Here is a 23,926-nt window from a genome sequence, read left to right as displayed (position 1 = left end):
AAGCCTGCCGTAATGCATCTTTTAGTAAGTAAGTTATTAAAAAACTTTCTTACGGTAGTGGTGATGCCTGGAAACTGCAGCTTCTTCAAAATTGACATCGGTTTTACATTGTTGAAAGCACCTTCAATGCCAAGAAATGCTGCCATTGTATATTGCTTGACATCGAGAGAACCCTCTATGTGCCGAAGGGCTCGTAAAGGGCGGTTTCGTATGACGTACCCTTACTATGTGATATTGACGAGACAGGCGATCTCCCGGAATCTTTGCTCTAAGATATGTTTCCATCAACCTCTGTTAGATAAACTTAGATTAGAATTCATATGTGCTCTATATTTCTGATGCAGTAGGTTGTGCATAGGTCTTAGTTATTAAAATTCAATAAAGAATACCTTAAGAGTAAGAGTCCAATCAATCATTTAATGTTATTGCTACAACATTAATACTCTGACCAACTTTTGTTACCATTTTTGTTACAGTTTTCAGTGCTTTATATATTCGTTTAATCTAACTCATACATATTTTCTTTTCCTATCTTTCTTTGCAGGGATCGTATATTTCGCTTAAATTTACATAACATAAGCCAATCGATATGTGAGGTAAGTCAGACATTCAATTTATTTTTATACGTTTGCATGTACTTTTATCATGATTCAGTTAGTCAAAACTTCCTGTATTTCATCATCTTATCATTTAAATATTATGCTTCGTTAAGAATGTACACTAGGGCGGGTTGATTTTTACGGAGGAAAAAAAAGTTACAAATCATATAACTAGAACTTAATCTGGATTCAATTCTAAGAAAATTCTTTGTAGAAACCCTGGATCTAAAATCAAATCCGAATCCGCGCCTCTCGACCAGGAAAATGCTATTATTTCTAGAATTTTTTTTTGGCAAAGATCGGCATACAAACTTTGAATTCGAGAGGGGCGAATTAGGAATTTATTTAAGACACATGGTTTATTCGGAGAAGGTTCTTAGAATTTCATATAGTTTATATTTTTGCTATACGTTTAAAATAAGGAAAACCGACCCGCCCTAATGTACACGTTGAAAATTTTTGTAAATATGGGAAATTCCATAGAGAAAGTTAAGACGAGCTTAAATCTTACACAAATATGATAAACCTTCATTGTAGGCTCCATCTCCATAGGTTATTGCTAATAAACAACCTGTCAGGGTTGTAAGTTCTTATGCCACCAGATATATATCTGGCGCTACTGTGCCTTCACAATAAGCAAATTTGTTGGTTGTGAGTCTAAGGAGTGACGTTGCGTTCCATTGCCTTAGTGGATCTTATTTTTTTTAAGATTTCGTTACATTAGTGTTTTTTATACCTTCCACCATAGGATGGGGGTATACTAATTTCGTTATTCTGTTTATAACATCACGAATATGCGTCTAAGACCCTATAAAGTATATGTATTCTTGATCGTCATGTCTTTTTTAGTCGATCTAGTCATGTCCGTCCGTCTGTCCGTTCGTTCGTCCGTCCGCTAACTTTCGAAGGAGTAAAGCTAGCCGCTTGAAATTTTGCACAAATACTTTTTATTAGTGTAGGTAGGTTGGTACTGTAAATGGGCGAAATCGGTCAATGTTTTGATATAGCTGCCATATAAACCGATCTTGGGTCTTGACTTCTTGAGACTCTAAAGGGCGCAATTCTCATCCGATTTTATTCAAATTTTGCACGTAGTATTTTGGTAGCACTTCCAACAACTGCGCTAAGTATGGTTCAAATCGATCCATGTTTCGATATAGCTGCCATATAAACCGATCTTGGGTCTTGACTTCTTGAGACTCTAAAGGGCGCAATTCTCTACCGATTTTATTGAAATTTTGCACGACGTGTTTTGTTATGTTATCCACCAACTGTGCCAAGTATGGTTCAAATCGGTCCATAACCTGATATAGCTGCCATATAAACCGATCTAGGATCTTGATTTCTTGAGCCTCTAGAGGGCGCAATTCCTATCCGATTTAACTGAAATTTTGCACGTAGTGTTTCGGTAGCACTTCCAACAACTACGCTAAGTTTGGTTGGAATCGGTCCATGTTTTGATATAGCTGCCATATAAACCGATCTTGGGTCTTGATTTTTGAGCCTCTAGTGTGCCCAATCCTTATCCGATTGGGATGAAATTTTGCAAGTAGTGTTTTGGTAGCACTTCCACCAACTACGCTAAGTATGGTTTACGTCGGCCATGTTTTGATATAGCTGCCATATAAACCGATCATGGGTCTTGACTTCTTGAGCCTCTAGAGGGCGCAATTCTCTTCCGATTTAACTGAAATTTTGCACGACGCGTTTTGTTATGATATCCAACAACTGTGCCAAGTATGGTTCAAATCGGTCCATAACCTGATATAGCTGCCATATAAACCGATCTTGGGTCTTGACTTCTTGAGCCTCTAGAGGGCGCAATTCTCGTCCGGTTTAACTGAAATTTTGCACGTAGTGTTTTGGTAGCACTTCCAACAAATATGGGTTAAATCGGTCCATGTTTTGATATGGGTGCCATATAAACCGATCTTGGGTCTTGACTTCTTGAGCCTCTAGAGGGCGCAATTCTTATCCGATTGGAATGAAATTTTGCATGTAGTATTTTGGTAGCACTTCCAACAACTGTGCTAAGTATGATTCGCATCGGTTTATAATTTGCTATAGCTGTCATATAAATCGATCTTGGAACTAGACTTCTTGAGCCAATAGAGCGGACAATTCTCATCCGATTTGGCTGAAATTTTGCTTGAGGTGTTTTGTTATGACTTCCAATAACTGAGCTAAGTATGGCGTAAATCGATATAGAACCTGATATAACTGCCTTATAAACCGATCTGGGGTCTTGACTTCTTGAACCTCTAGAGGGCGCAAATCTCATCCGATTTGGCTGAAATTATGTACAACGGCTTCTCTCATGACTGTCAACATACGTGTCTAATATGGACTGAATCGATCTATAGCTTGATACAGCTCCCATATAAACCTACCCTCGATTTTGCTTCTTCAGCCCCTACAAGGCGCAATTCTTATCCGAATGAACTGAAATAGTACACAATGACTTCTACAATGTTTAGCATTCATTTATGGTACGAATCGGACTTTTACTTGATATAGCTCCAATAGCATAACAGTTCTTATTCAATATTCTATGTTTGTCTAAAAAGAGATACCTCGCATAGAACTCGACAAATGCGATCAATGGTGGAGGGTATATAAGATTCGGCCCGGCCGAACTTAGCACGCTCTCACTTGTTTTACCTCCTATCGACGAGAAGAAAATAATATGTTAAAAACTTTTCACATTGAACTCTACTTGGTATTTCTATGCCCTACTTAGAAGATCTTCTTTGCAATCTCTCATATGTCCTCGTACAACAGCATCTCAATTTTTTAAACATATTTTCCTTTGCCGTTATGAACCCTTCAGTTTACACAAAAATATGTTTATTCCTTAACGCAACATACAAATACACTCGGGTAATTGCGAAAATATATACACTCAGCAATTCAACGAAACATGCCAGACGCACAGGTAGACAACCAGGCAGGCAGCTTTTACATGCTAGTTTAGATCCTTTTTGAGATTTCTTCAAAAAAGAAGAAAAAAAAAGCCAACACAAACTGTACTGGAATAGTAACAAGAATGACGACAACAAAACTCTTCTCTCAAAGCAGCAGTAGCAACACAGAATCCCAGACAGGATACATATATGGCAAATATAAACTTTTGTAACATCTATCCTTCTAGACCATACTCAAGAGTAATGTTGTTATGTGTTGTTGTTGTTTGTATGTGTGTATGTGTGTGTGTGTGTGACAACATCCATGTCTACTTCAATCTGAATACCTATCCGGCTATCCGACTATCTGAGTTTAAATTTTAGATTTCCTATTCGTTAGGGGTTACGTTGGCTATGTCTGCTGTTATTATGGTGTTGGTTGAGACTTTAGCCGGCATTAAACAGCTGCAGCAGCAGCAGCAACAGCAAAGATGCAAAGTGTTGCCATTTGGGAAATTTTCTTAAAAACTTTTTTCGTATTTTTAAAGGGAAAACAAATCTAAAGGCCATGTTTTGTAAAAATTTTTAATGAAATTGAAATTCTGACAAATATTTTTATTAAAAAATCAATTATTTTACCAAAATTTAATTGCAAGTGCCAATTAGTCCATGAACATGCCAACAGGGACATTGACAAACTTCTCACATATCAAGTTTAAGCTAAATGATTAGGGACCTCGTGTTTTCACACGAGTTCAACGGCGTGCCGCAGTACGACACCTCCTTGGGGAGAAGTTTTTACATGTTAAAATATCTCAGAAATGCCGCCATTGTTAGGATGGGATAATAAACACCGATTTTTTTTTTTTTTTTTTTGGCCGGAGGATATTTTGAAAGGCAATAAAACCATTTTTAATTATGAAAATTTCATTTTCAATACTATGCGAGAGATTTATATAGCAGCCTTCGTATGTGCCGTGTATTATCTTGAAAGGGTATTTTGGAGCTGTATTTTGCTGAACTAGTGGTTAATAGTTATGGTTCTTGTCATCCCTAAGACAAGAACAACAACACAGACCAAGGACTGAATGGTAAAGGACTATAGGCCTTACAATCGCAGACCTAAAGAATATCGACTTAGGTTCTATAGGCCTATTGACTATAGGCATACCGACTTTAGTCCTAAAGACTACAGAAATAAACCTTATGACTACAGACTTATGTACTATAGACAAACGGACTTTAGTCCTAAAAACTACAGAAACATACCAAATGACTATAGGCCTAAGGGCTACAGGCGTAAGCCCTACAGGTCTAAGGACTACAGGCTTCAGCACTACAGGCATACGGACTACAGGTCTAAGGACAACAGGCTTTAGGAATACAGGTCTAAGGAGCACGTACCTAAGGACTACAGGCCTAAGGACTACGGCCCTAAGGAATAAAGACCTTAGGACTGTAGGCGGAAGAACTACTGCCCTATGAACTACGGGCCCGTGTACTACAGTCCTAAGTACAACAGTCTTAAGGACTACAGGCTTTAGGACTAAAGACCTAAATACTGTCCTTTGAACTAAAGGCTCAAGTACTACAGGCATAAGTACAACAGGACTTTAGACTATAATGACTGACGACTACAGTCTTATACTACTGGCTTAAAGGCACCGGAACTAACTACTACCGCCATACTGTGGAATAATATCGAAAAAAATCGAAAAAAAACTGATAGAGATAACTCCTTGAAATTTTGAATATTAAATCGCAGGCGCTACGGGCACCTCTTGGCAGAGCCCTCAAGTTGATCACCTCGCTATTTTGAAATATTGTTCGGGCTAGTAAATAAATATTCATATGACTATGAACCTAGTGCCTGACGACTACAGGCTTGTACTACTGGCCTAAAGGCTCCGGACCGAACTACTACCGTCGGTCGTACTGCGGAATAAAATCAAAAAACGGATATATAACTCCTTGAAATTTTGAATACTTAGTCCCAGGCGGTCCGGGCACCACTTGACAGAGCCCTAAAGTTTATCACCTCGCCATTTTGAAAAATTATTCGGGCTGCCAAGTCAATCTTTAAATTTGGTCCGATTTCCAATTTTTGCGCGATAGTTCTCAAAGATCCCCACAAAAAAGTCTTATTGATATCTAAAAAATCTCTCCTAGCTTTGGGAATATTCGATTTTTAATTTTTTTGAAATTTTGGGCAAGAAAAGTCTTTGTTGAAAAATCTTGCTGAAATACCTTAATTTTTATACCCTACACAACCACTGTAAAAATGCAAATTTTACCCATGAACATTCCACTAAGTAACAGGGGCAAACTCTCACATATCAATGAGTGCAGTCCGATTCAAATTTAAGCTCAATGATGAAGGGCCTCCTTTTTATAGCCGAGTCCGAACGGCATACCGCAGTGCGACACCTCTTTGGAGAGAAGTTTTACCTGGCATAGTACCTCACAAATGTTGCCAACATTAGGAGGGGAAAACCACCGCCGAAAAGTTTTTCTAGTGGTCTCGCCAGGATTAGAACCAAGGCGTTCAGCGTCATAGGCGGACATGCTAACCTCTGCGCTACGGTGGCCTCCGTATAATACCCTGTACCACCACTGTAGTAAAGGGAAATATAACTTTGCGAATTTTTTGTAACGCTGAGAAGGAGACGAAGTAGATGCATTGATAACAATACCGATCGGCTTAGAATCACTTCCTGATTCGATTTTGCTATGTCTGTCCGTCTGACTGTCTGTCTGTCAATGTATTTTTGGGATCAAGGTACAGGTCGCATTTTTTGTCCGATTGGCATGAAATTTTGCATCTGTCTCGTTTTTCGTCCAAGGACGAACGCTTTTAATTTTGAAAGAAATCGGATCAGATTTAGATATATCTTTCATCCGATATGACCTTTTATGAACCCTTAAAAAATTTTACATGAGATGTTCTATACGTAAGAATACGTGTGCAAAATTTTATAAAAATCGGATCAGCTTTAAGGCTGTAGAAGCTACAATTTTGTTCCGATCTTTATACATTTTTTTTCGACTTCGCTGAAATTTGACTCGGTGTATTGTTTAATTTGACCTAGGTCGGTCCAGGTTTAGATATATCTGCCATTTAGACCGATTTATCAACATAAGGTCTTGGAACCATAAAAGACGCATTTATTGACCGATTTCGCCGAAATTTGGGACAGTGAGTTATGTTAGACCCCCGAGATATGATTGTATAATTTAGCCTTGATCGGTCAAGATTTGGATATAGATGCCATACCAAGGCCAATCTCTTGATTTAAGGTCTTAGGCCCATAACAGGCGCATTTATTGTCCATAAAGCGAGTTATGCTAGGCCCTTCGACATTCATACCGGGTATGGTCAAGATCGGGCTATGTTTGGATATAGCTGCCGTATATACCGTTCTCCAAATTTTAATTCTTGGGACAATAAAAGTATTAATGATGCAAGAGTAATTTATTACCCGATTTTGCTAAAATTTTGAACAGGGAATAGTGTCTAGTTTGACTCAGATCATATCATTTTTTGATATAGCTGCTATAGATACAGAATCGTGATTTTTCAGTTTTACGAAATAATGTTTTTATATACCCGAGGCCCTTCCGAACTAATGTTTTTTTACTTGTTATTGAATGTGGTCAACATTTTTATCACCCACTTCAATTTTACAATTTTTTACCTTGATTACTGCCCATGTAAATCTTAAGTTTTGTGGGTAAAGGACTTTTGTGCTGGATTTAGATGTGTTTTCCATACTCCATACGTGAAGACTTCAGTATGTAGGGAATCAATGTATGGAGTTCGTTTGTGCTGATTGATATAAGGCGTTTCGTTCGTACAGATTGCGGTCTCATCGAACACCCTGTCTGAAAACCCCTGGAATCTTGAAAATTCTATCATCAATTGTTCCCGATACCAGGTAGTCTAGGACTTTCTTTTGGCTTCCTATCTATCTATCGATCTATCCATCTATCTCTTGTATTCAAAATGGATCGGTTGCCATGAAGGCGGTTATTTTTTTTTATACTTACCTCACAATTATCAGAATCTTAATCTGCGACAAAATCTAAGAAGATTTTGCTCCAAAGCCTGGAGCTCCAATGTCATCTTTTAAACTGCGTGGACGGGTTCAGCGTAGAACGTTGGTGTTGGCTGGGAACAGTAGGGTTTCCAACTGTATTGATTCCCTTGAATATCGTTGTTATGTGGGCAGTGATGTAGGATATCCGTCATTTTATTGCTGATGTTAGGATGTTTACCAAGAACAGCAGACCTGCCTGAAACTCACACCCGTTTATATGTGATTGCCCAGACGATCGTACCATGCATTCTCGGAGAAAATTACCTTTTTATGCTGTCGGTCTATCTATCTGTCTGTCGCGCTTTTTGTATCTCTGTCTTTCCTTCTGCTTCTCTGTCTTTCTAACTGCCTCTCCATATTTTTGAACCTCTATCTATCCGTCGGTCTTTCTGTCTGTCTATCCGTCCACCTATCCATTTGTTTTCCTACCTATCTGCCTGTCTGTTCGTCTTTTTTTACCCACCATATAGCTCCCATATAACCTTATATAGCTCCCACATAAACCAATCACCCGATTTGACTTCTTGCCCCCTTACAACAGCAGTTTTTGTCCGATTTGGTTAAAATGTTGCGTGTGATGTTCTGTTATGATTTCCAACAACGGTGTCAAGTATGGTCCAAATCAGTCTATAACCTGATATAGCTCCAATTTTAACCGATCTCCCGATTTGACTTCTTGAGGCTTTAGAAGCCGCAGTTTTTGCCCGATTTGGCTGAAATTTTGCATGCGGTGTTCTGTTAGGACTTCCAAAAACTGTGCCAAGTGCGTTCCAAATCTGTCTATAACCAGATATATCTCTCATATAAACCGATCTCCCGATTTCACTTCTTGAGCCCTAAGATGCCGCGTTTTTTGCCCGATTTGGCTGAAATTTTGCATGCGGTGTTCTGTTACGACTTCCACAAACTGTGCGGTCCACATCAATCTATAACCTGATATAGCTCTCCCGATCTCCCGATTTGACTTCTTGAGCCCCTGGAAGCCTCAATTTTCATCCGATTTGGTTGAAATTTTGCATATGATGTTCCATTATGACTTCCAACAACGGATCCAAGTACGGTACAAATCGGTCTTTACTCCCATATAAACCGATCTCCCGATTTGACTTCTTGAGCCCTTACAATCCGCGATTTTAATCCGATTTGACTGAAATTGAGCATGTTGTGTGCCAAGTACGGTACAAATCAGTACCTGATATAGCTCCCATATAAACCGATCTCCCGATTTCACTTCTTGGGCCCTTACAAGCCGCGATTTTTATCCGATTTGGCTGAAATTTTGCATATAGTGTTATGTTATAGCTCTCTCTCAACAACTGCTTGAAGTACGGTCCGATTCGGTCCATAACTAGATATAGCTCCCATATTTTAGCAGAATCCATGGCGGTGGGTTCCCAAAATTCGGCCCGATCGAACTTGGCACGCTTTTACTTGTTTTTTCACATTGGCAACACTACATGACTGAATGCAATGCACTTGACAACATCGGCAACAACAAATGCAGCAGATATCCCAAACCTATTCAGCATTTTTCCAAATGCAACAAAAGTAGCAACAACAACGAGAATACACCTGGCTGGCACTTCATTCTTTGTTTATGTCTGACTTGATGTCTGTCTACCTAACTGGCAGCCTCTGTTAAAGTCATAGTCAAAGCCTTTTGCAACATCACACAAAAGGAGAATGGAGCCCAACAAAGTGTTGCTGTTGTAGTTGTCGTTGCTACTGCCGCTGTTGCATCACAAAACATGAAATAATACAAATTTCAAATACCTTATGCTGATGCTTGTTGTCGAGTTGCTAGCAATTGCTTTGTTTGTTGCATCCTGCATTCATGGCAATGGTGTGCCTTGCAACATTTGTTGTTAGTGCTGCTGTTGCCAATGTTTTGTTCGTCCTGTTGTTGGCAGAAGTTGTTGACGAGTCGAGATGTCGGAGCATATTTTGTGTGACTGTGCATATAAAGTGTGTATTTTCACACGTGAACGGATAGGTAATGTATGCATTTTTCACTCTCGACATCTTCTTTATCACAGACTGTGGGAAATTGTTGGAAAAACTTAGAAATACAAAAACTAAGAAAATAAACAAAATTAAATCAGTACATTTTGAAGAAGATGTTTGAAAAATCATTATTTTGTAGAAACTTAAAGTTATTGAGGTCAGGTTGTAGTGACCGTCTGCTAGCAGTCTCATCAGGAGGATTACAAGCTCATGGTGATTAGACGATCTTAATTTTATAAAAGTGATCGACTGAGAAACTTTGATGGAAATTACCACTACCACCACAATGGTGGCACCAGCAGACCATCAACTCAGCTAAAGGGGTTTCAGCTATAGGTCTTTCAACCTCCAGATGGGCCACACATTATAAATTTTGAATGAAGTTACTCTCAGGCGCCCCGGTAGCCGAGTTGGTAGCCCAGTTGGTAGCCCAGTTGAAAGCCGAGTTGGTAGCCGAGTTGGTAGCCGAGTTGGTAGCCGAGTTGGTAGCCGAGTTGGTAGCCGAGTTGGTAGCCGAGTTGGTAGCGTGCTTGGATTACCAGTGCAGGGGTCGTGGGTTCGATTCCCTCCAGAAGCCTTGGTCTGTCGCTACTGTGGTATCACAATGGACTTAAAATTGTCTAAGTGAGTCTGTAAAGGACTGCCACTCTTGCCTTACCTAACCTACTCTCAGGAAGGGCATTCCTTGAGCACTAACTCAAAAATAACCCAAATTTGGATTAAATTTGGTTTTTATATCCTACACCAGAACTCTGGTACAAGGTATAAAACCTTTGTGCATTTGATTGCAACGCTGAGAAGGAGAAGAGCTAGACCCATACCGATCGGCTTGGTATCACTTTCAGATTCGATTTAGTTATATCCGTCTGTCTGTCCATGTATTCTTGTGATCAAGGTACAGGTCGAATTTCTTGTTCGAGTGTCAACAAGCCATTCCTTGAAGATGGCATAGAATGTCTACCTCCTAGTTAGAATGAGGTCCAAGTAGCAGTGACCCGACTGAAGAACAACAAGGCAGCAGGAGCCGAAGGGTTACCCGCTGAACTATTAAAGACCGGAGGCGACACGCTGATAAGGCATATGCATCAGCTTAACTGCGCAATCTGGCTAGAAGAACGCATAGCCGGTGATTGGAACCCCAGCATACTATGCCTCGTACACAAGAAAGGAGATAAGACGGAAAGATTCATCCACAGAGGAATAAGTCTTTTCTCCGACGTATACAACATACTCTCGAGCGTACTGTGTGAAAGATTCAAACCAAAAGTCAATGTGATAATTGAGCCCTATCAATGGGGCTTTAGACCTGGTTAATCCACCCTATACTGCACCAAATTGTGGAAAAGAACCGAGAAGAACAAATCAACACCTACCATCTCTTTGTTGACTACAAAGCCGCCTTCGATACTCCTTTACGTTCAAAGGTATTTCAAACCATGTCTGAGTTTGATATCTCTGCAAAATTTATAAGACTCTGCAGGATGACACTTGCTGATCCGCGTTCCTCGGTAAGAACAGGAGCGAATCTCTCCAATCCATTTAACACCAAACGAGGTTTCTGACAAGGAGACAGCCTATCGGGTGATCTCTTTAATATCCTGCTGGAGAAGATTAGACGAGATGCAGATGTAAATAGATATGGCACACTACTCATAAGAGGACACATGCTACTCGACTATGCCGAGGACATCGATATCATAGGTGGTGACCGACCTAAGATATCGATGTCCTCGGCATAGTCGAGTAGCATGTGTCCTCTTATGAGTAGTGTGCCATATCTCTTTTCATCTGCATCTCGTCTAATCTTCTCCAGCAGGATATTAAAGAGATCACACCATAGGAAGTAGAAACTGCAGCCTTTTGAAAGAATCGAAAGAGAGTCAGTGAAAATGGATCTGGCAGTAGATGGAGATAAGACGAAATGGATGGTTTCAACTCCCAAAACGCCTTGTGCAACCGAGCAGATAAAGAAAATGGAGAAAGTTGAGAACCACAACTTTGCTATATTCAGCTTGTTTATAGGCCTCGGCACCGTAATAAAGCGAAGAATAATACTGTCAAACAGATGCTACTATGGCAGTTTAGAAACAAGGCCACTTCTCGACAAATGAAGATTACACTATACAAGACACTGATAGTACCCGTATTGTTATGTGGTTTCAAGGCATGGCTACTCGTTAAAGAAGACGATGCAGTACTTGGAGTGTTTGAGAGAAAGATTCTTCGTAAAATATATGGAGTAGTTTGTGTTCAAGGAGAAAATAGGCGTCATATGAACCATAAGCTGTATGAGCTGCATGACGACGAAGGCATAGTTGCACGTATCAAAATACAACGGCTGCATTGGCTAGGTCATGTTGTCAGAATGGATGAAAATATATCAGCATCTTTTTCTTATTCTGCTCTTCCCCAGTCCCGAAGCGGTCAATATTTGTTTACGAAAAAGCACTTTGGGCTGAGCTCAATGGATTCTTTCAGAATTTTAATTGGAGGCTATGTTTTTTAGATGACGATATAAATGCTACTGCTGAAATGATTGAGAAGATAATTTTAAATGGAATCAGGACATTAATTCCAGTTAAGGCTATAACGGATAAATCAGATGATAAAAGTTGGTTTTACAAGACATGCAGATATGCTGTCAGATCAAAAGGAACTGGCGCTTTGATAAAAATGCCAATACTGAACTGCTGCGCAAACAGGCAAGATATTGGTTGCCCAAAAAGTAATTGCGGATTTTTTAAAAGAAAGTAAATGCATTTTTAATAAAACTTAGAATGAACTTTAATCAAATATACTTTTTTTACACTTTTTTTCTAAAGCAAGCTAAAATTAACAGCTAATAACTGACAGAAGAAAGAATGCAATTACAGAGTCACAAGCTGTGAAAAAATTTGTCAACGCCGACCATATGAAAAATCCGCAATTAGTTTTTGGGCAACCCAATATTAGTGTGTCAATGTGCTTAGGCGCGAAAAATTTATTTACGAACAGCGCCTGCGTACTAAGGTTTTTGCTTCTACACGAGGAAGTAAGAGCTTTTTGTCGTTCGTGAAAAGGGATAAGGGGTAGTTCTTCATCTATTCCAACTCTTGTTGAAGATGATCAAACGTTTACTTACCCGGTTGATAAGGCTAACCTGTTGATGCATACACCTTATTCTTCTCTAAGGTTTGTTGGCTGATATATTTGCAGAGATCTCTTCCCTGTCGGATAACAATCAACCACTTCCCTTAATCGAAAATGTATCTGGGGGGATGCCCCAAATATTTTTTCGAGCTCGTGGAGTTAAAAGGGTTCTTTATAATCTAGACGTAAATAAATCCCAGGGCCTGGATGACATATCAACACTTGTCTTACGAAGGTGTTCTTCGACGCTTGCTCGTCCATTACGTAACCTTTTCAACCTTGCCTGCCGTGCGGGAGTCTTCCCGGCGCGTTGGAAGGTTGCGAATGGTAAGCCAATACCCAAGAATGGTGAAGCAAATAACCCTGCGAATTATCGGCCAATTGCGATATGCTCCGCTCTCTCCAAGGTTATGGAGAGCATGGTTAATCACCATCTTGTGAGGTATTTAGAGTCTAATGGTCTAATGGTATGGGTTCCGCAGATATCGCTCTACGAGTGACCTCATGGCACTTCTGTCGAAACATTGGCGCTGCCTAATCCTCCAGTTTGGTGAGATTAAGTTTGTGGCTCTGGATATCTCCAAGTCATTTGACAGGGTCTAGGAGACCACCGTAGCGCAGAGGTTAGCATGTCCGCCTATGACGCTGAACGCCTGGGTTCGAATCCTGGCGAGACCATCAGAAAAAAATTTTCACCGGTGGTTTTCCCCTCCTAATGCTGGCGACATTTGTGAGGTACTATGCCATGTAAAACTTCTCTATAAAGAGGTGTCGCACTGCGGCTCGCCGTTCGGACTCGGCTATAAAAAGGAGGCCCCTTATTATTGAGCTTAAACTTGAATCGGACTGCACTCATTGATATGTGAGAAGTTTGCCCCTGTTCTTTAGTGGAATGTTCATGGGCAAAATTTGCATTTTTTGGCACGGTGCACTACTCTCAAAGCTTGTCGCATTTGGTGTCGGTATTGGCATCGTTCGATTAGTTTCGAGCTTTCTCAGAGATCGCACTATGTGAGTCGTTATAGATGGGTTCTCATCCAATGGGCACAAATTGACCGCAGGTGTACCCCAGGACTCTGTTCTTTCTCCTTCTCTTTTTCTTATTTTCATCAACTATCTGTTGAGTTAGACATTGAATCCGATCTACTTATTTGCGGATGACAGTAATCTCTGTCATTCATACTCATTCGACCATAGGCTGAGTCTTCGAGAGATTGAGGACAAGAGGCGGTTTATGGATGATACACTCCTCCAGGATTTGCTGGCCATTTCTGAGTGGGGTCGAACGAATCGAGTAGATTTTAATGCACGAAAGACTCAGTGCTGTTTGTTGTCACACAAACTATTCGCTGACCTATTATGACCATCTTTGTCTATGAACGGTATAAATGTTGAGCAATCAGAAGATCTTGATGTTCTGGACATGAAAACACAAAGTGATGTCCGTTGGGCTTTACATGTATTTGAAGTGTCGAAAGAGGCATTCAAGTGTTTAAGGTTTCTTAAGCGGAATTATTGGGTTGCCCAAAAAGTAATTGCGGATTTTTTAAAAGAAAGTAAATGCATTTTTAATAAAACTTAGAATGAACTTTAATCAAATATACATTTTTTACACTTTTTCTAAAGCAAGCTAAAATTAACAGCTGATAACTGACAGAAGAAATAATGCAATTACAGAGTCACAAGCTGTGAAAAAAATTGTCAACGCCAACTATATGAATCCGCAATTACTTTTTGGGCAACCCAATACTTCACTCCGTCTGATGTTCTTAACATCTACACCAATTTCATAACCGCCGAAAAAGAAGTACAACTCACATGTACGGCCAGGAGTAGCTTCAAAATCATCCCTGGAGCTACTGGACCGTGTACAGAGAAGAGCGATGGTGTTGATTGGGGACTGTAGGGTATCCAACTCTATTTTCCCCCTTGAATATCGTTGCAATGTGGGTTGTTTGGCGCTTTTCTATCGGTATTTGCATGGTGTGTGTTCGTCTGCTACTCATTTTCTTATTCCTGATGTAAGGATGTTTGTCAGGGATACTAGACATTCCAGGAACTCACACCCATTTGTAATTGATTGGCCAGCGGACCGCTCAATGAATGCATTATAGAGAGAATTCTTATTTCCAGAGATTTACAAATGTCAATAAACACTACATCCTAAGTAGGAGTAGGGTATTATTTAGTCGGCCCCGCTCGACATTTGCCTCTTCTTACAGATGTTAATTTAATTCTCTTTGAAACTTAAATTTTAATGAATTCTTTCATGAAAGCCTAATTTGGGCTTAATTTTCTAAAGTTCCAATTTGTTTATGCTTTCTTACTATGCTCATTTGCCCCCTTGCTGCAAGTTATTATTTCCTTTAAAATTTTACTCTAATGTCATGTTTTCTTCTACAACGTAATTGCGTATTGGCCTAATTGCTGAGAAAATTCAATAAAATTTCCATTCAATTTTCCAAGCTTTAAGCGACTTAAATTCCATACATTTGTATACGACAACATGAAATAATGTGACACATGCCCGAAAAAATATATATGTATGACGAAGCATGAACAAGCAACAAACCTAGAGAGAAAAAGGACATGCAGCAACGAAAATAAAATCAATTTTCTTTTCATAAATATTTCAAACGGAAAAACGTGCAAAAATTTAAATGCTATTATTATTTTCCATTTCCAAGCAACTCGCAAACATACATTTTACTCTACTCTCCACATCACACGACTCCGATTTGGCTGCGTCACATTATTTTTCTACATGGAGAAAATCACTTTGCTGCTTGGTAGCAGCAAAAGCCACTGAAAGCAAGAAATATTCTTCTCTCTGAGTTTTGTTTGACAAAATATAGGCTTCACAAAGTAGTCTCCTATGGCGGTGGTTGGCTGCCAAAAATGCGCCACAGTTCCTTCCCACGACCTATGCCTGTACAACGTTGGCAGAGAAGAAGGCAACTCAGCCTAGGTCCTTTCGGCAAACGTCTAGCTATGGTGCCCCACAACCATCATCAACATTTTGTTGAACATCAGAGCAATCTATTATGGAATTCAGCATTCCATTACAGTTTTTTTTTGTGTTGCTCTGGCCTTTTGCTTATTTAAATGGGTCTCAATATAAAATTCTTTGACATGTCTGACATGACGGTGTTGCCATAGGGAAGAACTTTTTTTACTTAAATTAAAAAAAAAAAAAATTATTTTTGAATATTTATAAAGGGTGATTTTTTTGAGGTTAGGATTTTCATGCATTAGTATTTGACAGATCACGTGGGATTTCAGACATGGTGTCAAAGAGAAAGATGCTCAGTATGCTTTGACATTTCATCATGAATAGACTTACTAACGAGCAACGCTTGCAAATCATTGAATTTTATTACCAAAATCAGTGTTCGGTTCGAAATGTGTTCATTCACCGTAACGTTGCGTCCAACAGCATCTTTGAAAAAATACGGTCCAATGATTCCACCAGCGTACAAACCACACCAAACAGTGCATTTTTCGGGATGCATGGGCAGTTCTTGAACGGCTTCTGGTTGCTCTTCACTCCAAATGCGGCAATTTTGCTTATTTACCATTCAGCCATTCAACCAGAAATGAGCCTCATCGCTGAACAAAATTTGTCAAAATTTGAACACATTTCGAACCGAACACTGATTTTGGTAATAAAATTCAATGATTTGCAAGCGTTGCTCGTTAGTAAGTCTACTCATGATGAAATGTCAAAGCATACTGAGCATCTTTCTCTTTGACACCATGTCTGAAATCCCACGTGATCTGTCAAATACTAATGCATGAAAATCCTAACCTCAAAAAAATCACCCTTTAGAAACAAATTTATTTTTAAAGAAAATTCCTGCAAAATTTTATTTCTGCAGAAAAATTCGCCGTCGCAATTCGAAGGGCTGCATTTTGACAGATCTGTCAGTTAATATGTTAAATTCTATAACTACGACCAAAACCTGTGCCAAGTAGGGTTGAAATTGGTTTTTAACCTCACATAGCTCCCATATGGCCCGATCTCCCGATTTTACATCTTGAGCCTCAGCAGTCCATAATCTTTGTCCGATTTGGCTGAAATTTCGATTTGCTATGACTTTTAACACCTGTGCCATTTATGGTCCAAATCGGTCCATAACCTGATATTGCTCCCATATAAACCAATCTCTCGATTATACTTCTTAAACCTCTAGAGGGCGCAATTCTTATCCAATTTGGTTGAAATTTTGTACAACCGCTTCTTCCATGATCTTCAACATAGGTGTTAAATATGGTCTGAATCGGTCTATTGCCTGATACAGCTTCCACATAAACCGATCTCCCGATGTTACTTCTTGAGCCTCTAAAGGAAGCAATTTTTATTCAAATTGGCTGAAATTTTATACAATGACTTCAGCTATGGTCTCAAACATCTGAACTAAGTATAGTCCGAATCGGTCCATAACCTGATATGGCTCCAATAGCATGTATTGGGTTGCCCAAAAAGTAATTGCGGATTTTTCATATAGTCGGCGTTGACAAATTTTTTCACAGCTTGTGACTCTGTAATTGCATTCTTTCTTCTGTCAGTTATCAGCTGTTACTTTTAGCTTGCTTTAGAAAAAAAGTGAAAAAAAAGTATATATGATTAAAGTTGATTCTAAGTTTTATTAAAAATGCATTTACTTTCTTTTAGAAAATCCGCAATTACTTTTTGGGCAACCCAATAGTTTAGAAACAAGCTCACCTCTCGACAGACGAAGATTATACTATACAAGACACTGTTTCTACCCGTGCTGTTATATGGTTCTGAAGCACGGATACTTGTGAAAGCGGATGAGGCAGTACTTGGAGTATTTGAGAGAAAGATTCTTCGTAAAATATATGGACCTGGAGAATACAGGGGATGCATGAACCACGAACTGTATGACGACGATAGCATAGTTACACGCTTCAAAATACAACGGCTGCGTTGGCTACGTCATGTTGTCCGAATGGATGAAGAAGCTCCAGCAAAGAAGTCTTTTGAAGGCAAACACGGTGGAACACGCAAACCGGGAAGACCAAAAGCCCAATGGAAAGTTCAAGTTGTGGGGGAAACCTCGAAACTTGGTGTCACAGATTTTAGAATGAGCGCAGAAAATCGAGGCGCTTGGAACGCTATTCTATTGTGTTGCCCAAAAAGTATTTGCGGATTTTTTAAAAGAAAGTAAATGCATTTTTAATAAAACTTAGAATAACCTTTAATCAAATATACTTTTTTTACACTTTTTTTCTAAAGCAAGCTAAAAATAACAGCCGACAGAAGAAAGAATGCAATTACAGAGTCACAAACTGTGAAAAAATTTGTCAACGCCGACTATATGAAAAATCCTCAATTACTTTTTGGGCAACCCAGTACGTTCGGCTAGTGGAACAAATATTCTGTCATAGCCAATTAAAGTAAAGTAAGATAACGGTACATTTATTAGCCGATATCGCTGAAATTAAGCACAATGAGTTGTGTTAGTCCCCTTGACATTTGTACCGAGTAAGGTCAATATCGATCTTAATTTGGATATATCTGCTTTATAGGCCAATCTTTCAATTGAAAGTCTTGGCTCATTAAAAATGTATTTATTGTCGGATTTCTCTGAAGTTGAGCACATAGACTTGTGTTAGGCCGCTCGACATTCACACCGAGTATGGTCAAGATCAGGCTATATTAAGATATAGCTGCCATATATACTGATCTCCCGATTTATGGGAGATACTGATCTCCCATATATACTGATCTCCCATATATACTGATATCCCGATATAGGACCATTTGACACAGTGGTCTGTGTTGGGCTCTTCGACACATTCACTTTAAATATGGCATAGTGAACCCTGTTAAGCTCTTCACAGGGAAACGGAACAGGGGCAAACTTCTCACCTATCAATGAGTGTAGTCCGATTCAAGTTTAAGCTCAAGGGGCCTCCTTTTTATAGCCGAGTCCCAACTGGGTGACGCAATGCGACACAAGAATTTTCCCCTGTTCGTTAGTGGAAAGTTCATGGTCAACATTTGCAATTTTGCAAGCTCTTCAACATTCTTGGACTATAAGGTTCAGATTGGTCTATATTTGGAAAAAACTGGCAATATGTATGCCGTTCTTAGGCCCATAAAAGATGCATTTTTTAGCCGATGAATTTGATACAAAGAGTTGTGTTAACCTTCCTAAATATGATGGAGATCCAACTATTGGGTTGCCCAAAAAGTAATTGCGGATTTTTTAAAAGAAAGTAAATGAATTTTTAATAAAACTTAGAATGAACTTTAATCAAATATACTTTTTTTTACACTTTTTTTCTAAAGCTAGCTAAAAGTAACAGCTGATAACTGACAGAAGAAAGAATGCAATTACAGAGTCACAAGCTGTGAAAAAATTTGTCAACGCCGACTATATGAAAAATCCGCAATTACTTTTTGGGCAACCCCTATATATTTAGATATAGCTGTTTGGGGTTCATAAATGAAGCATTTTCACCTTTTTACTGTTTTTTTTTATACCATTTCGGCAACTCTATTCTCCTCTGCCATCTTGCGCTTGTTCTCTAACTTAGGCGACGTTTTTTTGTTGTTATCCCTCATAGCTACTCCACTGTTGGCTGGGTTTTTGTTGCCTTATGAAAGCTGTTGCTGTTGCACGAATATTTTGCCGCGCGTACAACAAATCGAATTAAATAAACAAATGCGTAACGTGACTAAACTGTAAAAATGTGCTTTTAAGTGTTCTCGGAGACGACGACAACACGAGCCAATGCTTTGTAGTGTAGGGTGCTGCATGCCACCACATGATAAACTCTTATTGATTGTGTTGCCACACAAAGATGTCGGCAGTGGGTTAGCAAATTCAAAAGAAGAATTGCAAAACTTTTCGTTGATATTCCATTTTATATACAGAGGGTGTGAGTAGACTGCTAAGATATTTAAAAGTATTTATCACCATTTTTTCCTTCCCAAATGAAAACCCAAACGCAAGGAACAATAAGGACCTTGCCCTTACTCTACGATGGTTTTTAATCCTGCTCAAGTGGCCTTCACTGGTACGTATTACACCACCACCACCACCATCAGTCGCCCCAATAAAATCCAGGTAAAATTCATCTTCCCGGGAGCAGGAAAGTGGTGGGGGGGTTGTTTGGGTATTTAAATAAATTGGAAATTCCTGTGACATTTTTCCTTATATTAACAATAAAGGTAGCTACGACGAATTTTAAATGTTAAATTGATACAGTTCCACATGAAATGGCAAAACAATGCAGCAAAATGCCAAACATCAAACAACAGGGCCATTGACAGCAGCAGCAACAAAATGCCATCACGTATTTGAAGGACCGTTTGAAATTAGAGAAGTTTCCATCTAAGGGAGCAAAATGTTGTTATTGCTTTAGATTTTCATACATTCTTGTTGTAATGTTAAAATTGTTATGGAAAGGCCATGATGGTATTGATTTCATGAAGAATTTTATTGATGTTCATGTAAATGTAAAGTTTACGGTCATTCGATATTTATTTGGAATTTTGCTTGTAATGTAATACAAGGTGTAACTAAATTACAGTAACTCACCAATTAAGGAACAGCTATGCTTAGGCATGCAAATATTTAACGACTAACTTGAATCACTTAAAGTTTAAAGTATACAACGTGGTTTTGGTATTTTGTTCATGAAATCATGCAACCAGAACGGCAATACCTTTATTCCCCGTAGGGGGTGCAACTTGTGAAGGTACAAAAAAAATCTGAAAACCTATTTTTCAAAATCAAATCATTCAATCAAAACCATTAACATATCTGAGGGACGATTTTTGAACCGAGTCTGATAAGAATTCAAATATAGCGTCCTATACTTAACTTACTTTAATTCGCTATGACAGAACATTTGTTCCACTAGCCGAACTTAGAATTGCGTTCCAAGCGCCTCGATCTTCTGCCCTCATTCTAAAATCTCTGACACCAAGTTTCGAAGTGTCTCCCACAACTTGATCTTGCGTATACCACCGTGTTTGCCTTCAAAATACTTCTTTGCTGGAGCTTCTTCATCCATTCTGACAACATGACCTAGCCAACGCAGCCGTTGTATTGTGATGCGTGTTTCGAGGTGTCTCCCACAACTTGATCTTGCGTGTACCACCGTGTTTGCCTTCAAAAGACTTCTTTGCTGGAGCTTCTTCATCCATTCTGACAACATGACCTAGCCAACGCAGCCGTTATATTTTGATGTGTGTAAACATGCTATCGTCGTCATACAGCTCGTGGTTCATGCGTCGCCTATATTCTCCATTAACGCAAATATATTTTACGAAGAATTTTTCTCTCAAATACTCCAAGCACTGCCTGATCTGCTTCCACAAGTACCCACACCTCAGAACCATATAACAACACGTGTAGTATCAGTGTCTTGTATTGTGTAATCTTCCTCTGTCGAGAGGTGGCCTTGTTTCTAAACTGCTTACTTAGTCCAAAGTAGCATCTGTTTGCCAGTATTATTCTTCGCTTTATCTCAAAACTGGTGTCATTCGTTTCAGTTACGGCGGAGCCGAAGTAGATAAAGTTACTGACTATCTCAAAGTTGTGGTTCCCAACTTTCTCCATTCTCTTTATCTGCTCGGTTGTGCAAGGCTTTTTGGGAGTTGTAACCATCCATTTCGTCTTATCTTCATGTACCGCCCAACCCATTTTAATTGACTCTCTTTCGATTCTTTCAAAGGCTGCAGTTACTATTTCCGGTGACTGACCTATGATATCGATGTCATCGGCATAGGCGAGTAGCATGTGTTCTCTTGTGATTAGTATGCCATATCTATTAACATCTGCATCTAGTATAATCTTCTCCAGCAGGATATTAAAGATAACACACAATAAGCTGTCTTCTTTTCTGAAATCTCGTGTGCATGGTTCGTAGAGATTCCTTCCTATTTTTACTAAGCAACGAGTTTCAGCAAGTGTCATCCTGCAGAGTCTTACTGATTTTGCAGGGATACCAAACTCAGAAATGGCATGAAATACCTTTGAACGCAAATGGGTATCGAAAGCTGCTTTGTAGTCAACAAAGAATTGAAAGGTGTTGATTTGTCCTTTTCGGGTCTTTTCCAGGATTTGACGCAGTGTGAATATCTGGTCTAGGGTGGATTTACCAGGTCTAAAGCCTCATTGATAGGGCCAAATTATCTCATTGACTTTAGGTTTTAATCTTTCACACAGTACTCTCGAGAGTATATTGTATGCGATGGGGAGGAGACTTATTCCTCTGTAGTTGGCACATTCCATCCTGTCTCCTTTCTTGTGTGCGGGACATAGTATGCTGAGGTTCCATCGGATATGCGTTGTTCTAGCTAAATTGCCCAGATAATCTAATGCATATGCCGTATCAGGGTGTCGCCTCCGATCATAAATAGTTCAGCGGGTAACCCATCGGCTCCTGCTGCCTTACTGTTCTTTAGTCGGGTCACTACTACTTGGACCTCATTCTGACTGAGAGGTAAACATTCTATGCCATCATCAGGGCTTGGTTCTGCGGACACTAGCAGTTGGGTAAAATGTTCTTTCCATATCCTCAGCATTTTATCTGTGTCAGTTGCCAGATTTCTTTCTTTGTCTCCGTAAGAGGATGCGGTTGTACCAAAGCCACCGGTTTAATGTTTAAATCTTTGGTAGAATTTCAAGACTTCATTCTGACTCCTGTACATCTCAATTCGCTCACACTCATGTCTTTCCATTTCCGTTTTCTTTCTGTGGATTAGATGTTTCTCCTCTCTACTTTTCTCCCGATACCTCCCATTCATCTGGTACGTTGCTACTGATTGCAGGGTTGCTCTAAAGGGTGATTTTTTTGAGGTTAGGATTTTCATGCATTAGTATTTGACAGATCACGTGGGATTTCAGACATGGTGTCAAAGAGAAAGATGCTCAGTATGCTTTGACATTTCATCATGAATAGACTTACTAACGAGCAACGCTTGCAAATCATTGAATTTTATTACCAAAATCAGTGTTCGGTTCGAAATGTGTTCAAATTTTGACAAATTTTGTTCAGCGATGAGGCTCATTTCTGGTTGAATGGCTACGTAAATAAGCAAAATTGCCGCATTTGGAGTGAAGAGCAACCAGAAGCCGTTCAAGAACTGCCCATGCATCCCGAAAAATGCACTGTTTGGTGTGGTTTGTACGCTGGTGGAATCATTGGACCGTATTTTTTCAAAGATGCTGTTGGACGCAACGTTACGATGAATGAACACATTTCGAACCGAACACTGATTTTGGTAATAAAATACGAGCGTTGCTCGTTAGTAAGTCTATTCATGATGAAATGTCAAAGCATACTGAGCATCTTTCTCTTTGACACCATGTCTGAAATCCCACGTGATCTGTCAAATACTAATGCATGAAAATCCTAACCTCAAAAAAATCACCCTTTATATGCCGCATTCTTGGCTTCAGTAGCATCTCGACACTCTAGGTCGTACCATGGGTTTCTTGGAGGAGGATTCCGGAATCCAAGTACCGATTTCGCGGCATTTTCCAAGTAGTGGGCAATAGTTTGCCACTGCGCCATTATGTCAACTGTGGAATAGACGTTCCTTCACTCTCCTTTTCTCCCGATACCTCTCCTTCATCTGGAGCGTTGCTACTGATTGCTATACTGGTTGCTCTATATGCCGCATTCTTGGTTTCAGTAGCATCTTGACACTCTTGGTCGTACCATGGGTTTCTTGGAGAAGGGTTCGGGATTCCAACTACCGATTTCGAGGGATTTTCCATGGAGTTGGCAATAGTTTGCCACTGCACCATTATATCATCGGAACAAGGAGTGCTTTCATCCAGCTGTTGGGTCAGTCGAGTGGAGTATGCCGCTGCCATCTGTTGCTTTTCAATGTCGAGCTTCCGTGCAGTGACAGACTGTGCTCTTATCGCCATGCGCCATTCTTATCCGATTGGAATGAAATTTTGCACGACGTGTTTTATTATGACTTTAAACAACTGTGCCAAATAAGGTTCAAATCGGTTTATAACATGCTATAGCTGCCATATAAACCGATCTGGAATCTTGACTTCTTGAGCCTCTAGAGGTCGCAATTATTATCCGATTTGCCTGAAATTTTGTACGGCGGATCCTCGCATGACCATTTACATACGTGTTTGTTATGGTCTGAATCGGTCTATAGCCTGATACAGCTTCCATATAAATT

At 39.5% G+C, this 23,926-nt stretch overlaps 1 protein-coding gene across 2 annotated transcripts in view; it reads left to right on the top strand.

Annotated features, from left to right (window-relative positions):
- Window positions 1-23,926, top strand: part of LOC106089640 (semaphorin-2A-like) — a 358,068-nt gene that overhangs the window by 237,780 nt on the left and 96,362 nt on the right. For both annotated transcript variants that reach the window (XM_059369195.1, XM_059369194.1), the window contains exon 3: window positions 545-596. In XM_059369195.1, coding sequence (XP_059225178.1) covers window positions 545-596 — 52 coding nt within the window. The remainder of the gene's footprint in view (window positions 1-544; window positions 597-23,926) is intronic.

This window comes from Stomoxys calcitrans, chromosome 5 (genome assembly GCF_963082655.1).
Source record: "Stomoxys calcitrans chromosome 5, idStoCalc2.1, whole genome shotgun sequence".
Lineage (NCBI taxonomy): Eukaryota > Metazoa > Arthropoda > Insecta > Diptera > Muscidae > Stomoxys > Stomoxys calcitrans.
This window is presented reverse-complemented; position numbering and strand designations above follow the sequence as displayed.